A 10,375-nucleotide genomic window follows, 5' to 3' on the forward strand; every position below is an offset into this window, starting at 1 on the left:
TGGTACTTCAAGACTCAACTTGGATTGAAGTTATAGGGGTGTTAGATTATTAGTTGGAGTTATAATTTAAAAAATATATATTGATTTAGAGTTGATTTTTATGTATTAAATTGTTAGGCCCTCTTCAAGCTCCAAAGTTCAAGTTTAAGGAAACTAAGCTAGTTGGTGTTGGCTTTGGTAAAGTAGCATAAAACATGAGGGACATGCATTTAAATTATTTTTGACAAATGCATGCAATGTATTTGATGATGTTATGATTAATACTTTAAAAAATGTGCATAAGAAAAGAGCTTCTTCTTGTGTTGTATGTTTTACCTTCAACTATATTTATTTTAAAAGTGTTAATAACTGGTTTGAGAGTTATTACATGTTAACAGCATATAAGGTGCTATGATCGATTTGTTATATGAAATATTATGTGTGGTATGATTATACTTTCTTTGCTCATGTTGAATATGGAATATTAGGGAAAAATATTTTTAACGTGGAGCATTTTAGTGAGGACTTGGGATAACAACAGTTCTGCTAACCATTGAGCACAATAAGACCACCCTAACCAGCGAACGGAAGTAGGGTAAATGGCACTAGGCTTGTGGCCGGAGGATGGCACTAGGCTTGTGGCCGGAGGATGGCACAAGTGATATTAGAGTCAATAAGTTGGAGTGTACTGATTATATGGGTTGGCCACCCATCATGTGTGATATATTAGTATTTTGTGCTTCTTAAGTTGCTCTACAAGTGTATTAAATTTTGCTCATGATGCTTGGAACTATTTGGATATATATTGCTATAAGCTTTTTATTACTTTACAATTATTTGAATGTGCTGGAATTTAAATATTTATTAAGTTGTGTAATTGGATTAAGTTGCAGTGAAATTTTGAACTAAGAAAAGCATCAAGGTATATAGATTTTTGAATGAAATCTCTAAACTGATTTTTTTTTTTTTTTGTATATCGATACTATTCTTCTATTTTCAATAAAAAAAGTTTTTTTCATGTGATTTATGACTTAAGAACTTTGGTTCTTCAGAATATGAATGTATCAAAGTTTTATAAATAAGATATGGTGGATTTTGACAAACAAAGTAGTTTGTTTCAAACTAAAATAGGATGGTTTGTTAAATACTCTTCCGTTAATACTCGTTTCCTTCCTTATCCCTCACTGAGTATTATGTACTCCTCCTTTCAAAATTCATATTTTTTGTTTTCAAAACATAAGTTAGCTGGATAAAAGAGGGGCAATTCTATCCTTATTTATCATCATGGTAAATGTTACTATGGCATTCACTAGACCCCCACTAACTTGTATCACTCTACTATTTTGTCATGTTTTATTTCTATACTATATAGAAGTCTAGTAATACTGATGTAGCCACCAACCAAGATCGGATTGGGCCAAAACTCATCTTTGAAATAAAAGTTACAAAATGATTACATCTCTCCCATAATTCTAAAGGCTAAGACCTTCGCTATTTTTATAAAACCCTATTACATGTTCATCAAGAAACCTTAACTACTAAAAAGTCTTATCTATTAAGTATATTTATCCTTTAAATAAATTTAACCACCAAGCATCTGGATCTAAATTGATTCTCAAGTAGAATTTGAGTCAGATATCTAACAGGGTTTGAAGCTAGTAATAGTGGAAAAGAGTTTCAATTTATTTAGTTGTGAAGTATGCTTAGACTAAGTGAGGTGTACTAATAGGTATCAACTAATTTGCAACGACAATTATTTGTCTTTCTAGAAGATTACCTTTATGCCCCTGAAATTAGTTTTCTAAATGAGCATCAATAGCCAAGAGTACAACACATATCTCATTAGTGTATGGCCCTAGCATTGAATATAGTCCTTGACTAGCTTCAACCTTTCTTATCAATCTATTGGGGGAAAAAAATCCTATAAAAGAATATACGACAATAGTATATGCTTATGTACAATTCAGGTTTAATTGAATGATTCTCTGTTTTTTTTTTTTTTTTTGTTCCCTAAGAAATTTAAAGCTTAAGGTTGGAGGTCTCCACTCTTCTTTGTATCCCTCCTATCTCTCTCTTATATTTATTGGTATTCATTTCAAATATTTGAATGAGCAAACTTAGGAGGTAGAACAAATCATGTAAACATTAATTCCACGGAGGCCAGCAGCAGGGTTTTCGATTGGTGGCCTAGGGGGATGAGATCCTAGGCACTGACATTAGACCTATTTTCGATGATTACTTGCATGACCCCCTTTTCCCAGACAACACCAAATTAATTCGAAATAATCAAAGATCCATTTCCCATTTTCCAAAGCCTAACTGTCAAAAAAGAAAAAACGAATCTGACAATATTAATTTCCACGACAAGGGATGAAGACATTTCCTAGTAACAACTGAGTCATTGAAAGGCAATGTGGGAAATGACACACTGTGAGGTGTTAATTGCTTGTCCTCTACCCGAACCATAGCCTGCCTGCAGGCTTTCATTATCTCTCCTTTATTATTAGATCAAATTTCTGGTCGGGCTCTTGTCTGCTCAACGTGACACCTTTTGAGTGGTATTCCTCTTCCCATCTCCTCTCCTATTGTTTTCTTCCTCCATTCACATTCTTAATAGTTTAAATTCTCAACTCTTTAATTCACCTTTTACTTTAGTTGCCATGTTAGGTCTTGCTCACTAGTCATTTCCTAAAAGCTATCCAACACATGAATACTGTTTATATTCAAGAGCTTTGGGTGAAAAGGAATAAAAAAGAAAGCACTTTTTTTTTATATTTTTAATGAAAATAACAATAATAATAATAATAATATCTCGACAAAATCTTAACATAAAAGTGATGCGATTTTAGAGATGTAAATAGGTAAGTTATTGATACTCGCTATTTTTGAAGTATCAACCCAAAATCGTCTAAATATCCAAATTCTATTAAAATTCATATAAAATTACAAAATATTATCCAAAACTGAATTTTAATGGTAAAGAATTATTTGTTAATTATTCAAATCTATTAAGTACTTGTTGAAGTTGGCAAAATTAGCAAAGATTTAAAGTATTTCTCATTCTCCTATGAATTTAATCCCTGCCAATAAGGTAAGACATGATCCAAATCTCACAAAATCTAAAATTTTTGTAATATTATATATAATTGAGTTTAAATTTAAGGTACTTCAAAAGTAATACTCGAATCAGTGTCGAGTTTTAAAAATATTATCTTAGTTCATTCCATAACTGAATTTAAAGTACCTTAACTTATGTTATCAAATTAAATACTTATGGGTACCCATATAACAATAAACCATTTATATCCCTATACGATTTATAATATGAATGGGATCATCTCTAACTCACGTGTATCAACGAAAAAGAAAAACAATGAATCGAGCATATTTCTTAGTTATTTTTATCGAATTCAGTGTGGAACTTATAGTCAAAATTATCCATTGAGGTAAAGGACATTTCGTAATTGATTTAATCTGTGAAAAAACAAAAGAGAAATATTAAAAAAGAGATGTGATTGTGCACAACGTCACACGTGAAAGTGTGCGTTCCTTTTGTTTGCTTTTTTTGTCAACGTAAATGTAACATCTGATATCTCCCATCAGCTTTAGCAAAAGCATGTTCCGATGACCACATAAAAGGGGAACAAAAGGATATTTTTCCCCTATGTATGTATACATAGAGCAGCGATGGCCTTTCCTTTACTCATTATGATACATTGGATCCATGCATATGCTGAAAGACTAATCTATATTATAGACTCTGCATATGTGCCAAAATCTGTTGAATCCAACTTTAGGCTTTCCATATAACTCTAAACCACATGATTACAAAAGTTGATATTTGACCTATGAATTGTATCAACAAAAACACCTCCAAATCCTCCATTGAAAGAGTGGGTCCAAAACCTTGTAGTGCGCACGTATGTAGCAGGGTTTTTCCTTTGGTTTTTTGCTTTCTTTACCGTAGTGGAAGATGGTGAAGCAGATTTATCCATATTGAAGGAAGAAAAGGAGAGAGAGAGTCAATTATAGCATTGATGTTGTTACTGAAAGAAAGAAAGAAAGAAAGATTGGCTTTTAAGCTTTCCTTGTCTTGACTGCCAAATGAGATGAGTATCGGTTCGTTGCATCATGATGTCAGAGGAGAGAAGGAAGGAAGGAAGGAAGGAATGGTTAGAGTGCAAGCAAAGGTGGGGAGTTTTACCTTTCAATTTTGATTTTGCATTTGTAATGAATCTTCCTTGTGTCTCTTCACAGCAACATTCAAAGATTTTGCAAAACAGGCCACTCTTTCCTAAACTCAATACATGGCTTTGCTTTCTTCCAAGTAATTAACCCATTTTTTGACCATATCCAAACTCATCTTCTACATATATAAATACCAAATGACCGGATTTTTTTTATGGAATAAATGCTCTGGGCCAAGTCGGCGATACGAGAGAGCCTGCCACTGCTATACTTTGTTTGAGAGGTGGAGGCTCGGACAGCTGACTCATGAAGCAGGAACACCATCCTTTTACCCATGTCCTCCAATTCTAGCTATATATTTTGTGATTGATTGATTGATTAGAGCCCACTTAAGACCAAGTACAGAAGCAATGAATCAATCTTTTGCTTGCAGCTTACTCGTATTAGATGGATGATACCCAAAAATAAAATAAAATAATATATATTACATATACCTAAATGTTGAACTTTACCTTTACTGGGAAACCATAGTTGCTACACAAAATGAAGGTAATTATAACCCACTTGAAATGTCACCATCAAGTTACAACAAAACATAACACCACCCCCTTCTTTAGCTCCATACAGAGCATCAAATCTAAGGACTCAGCCTGTTTCACCACAATCATTGGCCACCGACACAATATACATCCTCACTTGCTCAACCAGTAGATGAAGATAAGAAATGTGCATACAGATGCAACAAAGGAAAGAATGATGGTATCCATAGACTTTTTCCTCTTTATTGCTGACAGAATATGATTTACCTGTGCATTATTACCACATGATAGCGCATTGGTCAAAATTTCAGGAAACAGTTGAAAACCAGCAGATAGAGATGTCAATATAAGCTGTGGGGTAAATTTCTCGATGATGACCAAAGAAAGTTTTCCATTCAGTTTTGTATTGTCCTCAAAATGATAAATCTTAGTTCACAATAGCATCGGTCTGGCTATTTATGCCAGGACAAAATAAATTTCTCAAAGGTGCAAAACTTGTACTATATGATAGCATTTATGAGTTATGACAATTTCTTACACAAGTTCAATTCTTTCATTAACTAGTCTCTTTTCTCAACCACCTCACTCTTCTTCAAAGTTCATATGCTGTGGAAATCATAGAGGTATACTATGTGGGACAACTAATTCATAGGATGCTAATTAAGTATGCTATAAATGTCTGCAAGTTGAAATGTAAATAACAAGATTAACAAGTATCCATACCGTTGGAAGGCGGCTGCCGACATTGCTTAGCTTTGAATTAATCCCCCCAAAAGTTGAACGTTGAAGGACAAGTGCTCCAAGAGTTGCTTGAGCATGTGAAATCACACTATCCATCTGCAAAACCAGAATACAGCTTCATAAGAACTAAGAGCAATAGCTGAAAATTAAAGTTCAAGTGAGATCCAAAATCATCTGATTATACAGAGAAACTATCCTAAAAATAGCTGCTTAAGAACATATTTCACACGAGAGAAAATCAGTTTAACAAAAAGTGCATTCTAGCATATGACGTTCTGCAAATTATTTGGTATCCCAACGATAATTAAGGTTTTCCTTTTACGACAGATGAAAATTACCAACAACAATGAAGTTTGATCAAGCTGCTTTTGGTAGAAGCATACATTCCAATACTGTTGGACCCAAAAAAAATAAAAACAGTCCAAGACTGCCACCATCCTCACAAATGCTTCTTTACAACTAGTCAAGGACATCACTAGTAAATTATATATCAATCCTGGAATCAACCAAGATGTTAGGAACATTCATACATCTCGCAGAAACAAATCAAAAAATAACTTTGAAACACACAAAAGAGAAACAGTTGGCCTAGAAACACATAGCAAAACAGTTTTTATCATTATTGTGCAAACAAGTGAAGGCCACTTGAATGTGCCTAATTGCTTCTCAAAACCAAGTATTAGTCTGACAATAAAAAAATTAGGACCTAGTTAAATTTACAGCCTCATTAGTCTTAATTAGGCAATACTAAGTTATGATTTTACCTTCTCTATGTTAGGAAGTGAACAAGTTTATTCCAGCGCTTCTACTTTCATTAGTTTTCAAGAGTCAAGGTAGATCAGCAACTTTTAATATTCTTGACCAAGAATAGTCAAGTACTCAGTAAGTTGTTAATTAATATATGTTATTCAGCTTTTAACATAATATCCACTAAGTAATTAAATGTGATTACACATCCAAAATTGGAAACAATAAATACTAGTAAATATCAAATTCTCAAAGATTTGGCAAAATTTTGTCAGAGTGTTTATGATTAACTTAACCATGATATTTAAGGAAATCCAATCCAGTAGATATTCCATCTTCTTCCTTCCTATTCTATAAGTTGCCAGCACTTTTTCAGACCTGTAACCAGCTCTAAACTGTTCCTTTTAGACCTTAACTACCAAAATAAAGTGAAAAGAATGAATAGCTATAACAAATGAGAAGATGATGGGAAATGCATACCCATATTAAACATCCACTATAAAATCCATAATGTGATTGAGAGTTCTTTTAATCTATTTGCTCCATTTTTCACTCCTCAATCTCATTATTAATTAATTAATCATTAAACTCTAAGTTCCCAACAACTGAAATTCAGGCATTTACATAAAAGGAATTGAGTAATACCATCATACTTACACTAGGATACATTGTCAACCACTATTAACCTTACATACCTGTCCAGTACTCCGGCTAATGGCTGCATGCTCCCTAAGTAGAGCCTGTTCTGTGGAACCAACACCTTCTTCCAAGTCTAATCTAGTCCGATCGAACTCCCTAAAATCCTCGAGGAGTGAAGCATGTTCTTGCTTAGCTCTAAGGCTAGAGCGGAGACGATAGAACTCCTGCACTTCAATCAGGTCTAAGATCAAGTTAGTTTCTGATTGGTCCACTCTCAGTAAATCATATTAAAGGTTTTATAGCAAATATATTCCATGAAGGGGCAAAAAGGAGGTGTATAAGGAAAGCTGCAAGCCTGCAACTGTTCACAGAATCATGACAATTTCAATAAAACTAAAACTAATATGCTGGGTAAAAAAAAAGGGGTAGTAGAAACAAAGTATACTTTGGATATCTCCATGATAACGAGATATAGGCATTTGAATTCATTATAAAGGCTCTTAATCATTTGTTGCTTTATTGTTAGTTTTCAAACAAAAAGGGAGCCATGAAGCCACTGTTGTTTTCCCTTTAAATCAAAAGAGAGAAAAAACAAGGGAGAAAAATTAGTATTACGGGTATAAAAAAGACCAAAAAGAAAAAAGAAAAGAAAGGAAGAAGATTGTTAATAGAGAAAGATAAACAAACAATAATTTAGAAACCACAGTACCTGAGTGAGATCTTGGAGAATTTCCTGATGCCGAGTCAAGGTATGAGAAACCATTTCAGATCCACCAGATGATACCCAGTCTTGCATTTGCATATTTACTTGTTGGAGCTGTTTTAGTAGTCGGTCTATACCAGATTCAAGATCATTCTCTTCTGAGTCAACTTTTGTTGAAACCTTAGTGGAGACCAACTTACGATATGAATTCATCTGCTCATCCAACTGAGCTTCGAGTTTCCTTGCCTGCAATAATAGTAAAACAAAGAGATTCATCACAAGAATAGATATTTGTAGCCAGAACAACTAATAGAATCATCTTTTGACCATTTCAGGATAAATTTAATGTTTTTTTGGGTAAAGAAAAAAGTTCTTACTGCCAAAAAAGGTAGTCTCAATGGCATAATCCTGATGTCTTACATTTATGGGATACCAAATTACTTGCAACTAGAATTTCAAAATCTAAATGAAACACGGGATTTAATGAGAAAGAGTTTGAAAAGGTTGACAGAAACACTCCAAAAAGAGCTTCCAACTTTATTTTTCTTAAGCACCTTTTTTCCCAAAGTTTGATATTGATAACCCCAAGGTATAAAGATCATATTCTTCCAATGTTAAGAATAAAATGATTATTAAAGCAATGCATATTGAACACCATTCAGTGTAATGCTGAACTAGTTATTTAAGCTTTTCAGCAGTATAACGGCAATGTATTGATACTAGACATGGCAACTAAAACTTATAAATTACACAGCCTCCCAGAAAATTAGGTAATGCAGGAATGAAATGTTAAAGTTTATTTTCTCCTATATGAAAGTAAAAGGAAAGCCTATTCACAAGAAGCCCTTATGCCTCAACCAGTTAGGCAGATAAGCCATTCTATGTGGAACAACCACTCAAGCAGGTTCATTCTAAATTGCTTCAGAAGTTTGACGGAGAACTACAGCTTCTTGTATGTTTCCTTTAAGTTTTAGGATAGGGTCAAATTCTTAAAGAAATATATGAAGTTTGCATTTTGCAAACTAGGAATCTACTAATACTTGACCTAGCCTTTTCCTCCATCTGCAAAATTCGAAATGGAAATCTGAAGTGAAGTATAGACCTATTTAGCCAAAGATATTCCATTTATCTTGTTCAAGGTAGATAAACTACTAACTCTTATCTGCCATCACTCTCATCTACAGCATCACTTGTATATCCCAATTGTAGTTGTTCACAGGTACATTTGCACAAGGTTAAATTGGCCTTCGTTTCAGCCACTCAACAGAAAACCAGAAAAATAAAAAGAGTATTTTTACGAAGTAGTACAGCATTTATCTTGAACAATGGCTACAGGAAATTTCTGGCGTTTCCTCCTCACAGATAAACCACCATTCATGGAGAAAACATAAGTTCCAAAAAGACCATTATCTCCTTGTAAGGTACTAAAGTGATGAAAGCAAGTTGCACTTGCACCACAGACTGAACCATCTAGTAAAAGAGATAAAGCAAATAAAAGACAAACAAACCAACATAATAGCCACAAGCTCAACATCTCAAAATAAATAAATAAATAAATAAACAACAACAACAGCAAGGCTTAGGAAAAGTCTAAATCTTTGTTAAGGATCTAATTAGAAACTGCGCTAACAGATCCAACCGATTGGAATGAACCGAAAATTTTCCAGTTTTTGCTAAGAGCAATAAATCCATAATCTCTATCAGTTTTTTGAGATAATTACCAAAAAAACATAGAAAAAAAAAAAAGAAAACATTCAGCGTCTGTAGCTAGAGAATCCAGATTTCGATTTCATTTCAACAGATTCCAATCAGAAAACTCAAGTATTAGAAAAAAAAAATTAAAGAAAACTTAAACGCTTAGGTCACCGACAATTATGATTTCGTTTCTTACATTTTTCTAACAAACCAAAAACAGAATCCGAAAGAAGAACCAAAACTTCCTGAATTATTCTAATAGAATTCAATCAAATCTCATAGAGTTATACAATCTTAGTTCTTTTCCTCCCAAATTTCCTCTGTTTTTCTCGTTAACCAAACAGAATTAAACAAAAACTAAGGTTAAAAAAAAGGGAACAAAGAAAATCGGCAAACCTGTTTGCGTAACGCATCCCATGAGCTAGGCACGTCCATCGGTAATCTCAGATCGATCGCCCAACAGATTCTTCTTCTTCTTCTTCTTCTTCTTCTTCTCTTGTTCCTCGTTCGATTGTTTAATTTTTTTGAGTGTTTTTTTATATGTCGTAAATTTATTTACAACTATTTTTGTTGGATGGTACCAATAAAAGAAAGAACGATTAAAACGTTTCGTTTTAAAGGGGGGTGGGATTTTAATTGACGGTTGTTTGGAGACGGGGACAGGCCGCCCGCTCCCAACGGCAATTTGGAGCCGGTTGCGTAATCGCCAATAAACCTTAACAGGCGGAAGTAATCATCTGCCGTTTTCTCTTTCTACCTTTCCAATAATTTTTTTATAAAAATCGTGAGAAATGACTTGATAAAAGATATTTTAAAAATAATTATCAAAATAAATTTAATTATTTATAATCATATTTAATTATGATTTGATAAAAATATTTTTTAAATTATTTTAAATAAATTAAACTATTTATCATAATTTTTTTTTATCTTTCTCTATTTGTGTTTCGGATTTCTCTCTTACCATCTCAGTCTCAAATTTTATCGATTTCTTTATTCGGCATTCATTTGTTATGCTTTCGATTTCTCTCTCCTACGTTTTCAGATTTTTCTTTCTTACTCTTTCAATACACCAAGTAATGATTTTGACGTGTAGATAGTTATTTGGAAAATTCGATTTTTAAGTATTTTGGATAAAACTAAA

General features: G+C 33.2%; 1 protein-coding gene across 1 annotated transcript; it reads right to left on the reverse strand.

The window, feature by feature from the left end:
- Positions 1-4,632: 4,632 nt before the first annotated feature.
- On the reverse strand, positions 4,633-9,979 carry GOS11 (golgi snare 11). Its single transcript, XM_007023332.3, has 5 exons — positions 9,628-9,979; positions 7,543-7,782; positions 6,890-7,057; positions 5,430-5,543; positions 4,633-4,973 (listed from the first exon to the last, which is right to left on the reverse strand). The coding sequence occupies exons 1-5, from the start codon at positions 9,664-9,666 to the stop codon at positions 4,860-4,862; spliced, it is 675 nt and encodes a 224-aa protein (XP_007023394.3). The 5' UTR covers positions 9,667-9,979; the 3' UTR covers positions 4,633-4,859.
- Positions 9,980-10,375: the final 396 nt, after the last annotated feature.

This window comes from Theobroma cacao, chromosome 6 (assembly GCF_053813885.1).
Source record: "Theobroma cacao isolate CCN51 chromosome 6, ASM5381388v1, whole genome shotgun sequence".
Taxonomy (NCBI): Eukaryota; Viridiplantae; Streptophyta; class Magnoliopsida; order Malvales; family Malvaceae; genus Theobroma; species Theobroma cacao.

Bases quoted from the DNA above. Each gene is read 5' to 3' on its own strand.
- GOS11 (XM_007023332.3), bottom strand. From the start codon at position 9,666: ATGGACGTGCCTAGCTCATGGGATGCGTTACGCAAACAG. The intron at 7,783-9,627 runs GTTTGCCGATTT...CTATTATTGCAG, and splicing joins GGGATGCGTTACGCAAACAG to GCAAGGAAACTCGAAGCTCA. The intron at 5,544-6,889 runs GTATGTAAGGTT...CTGGTTTTGCAG, and splicing joins TTAGCCGGAGTACTGGACAG to ATGGATAGTGTGATTTCACA.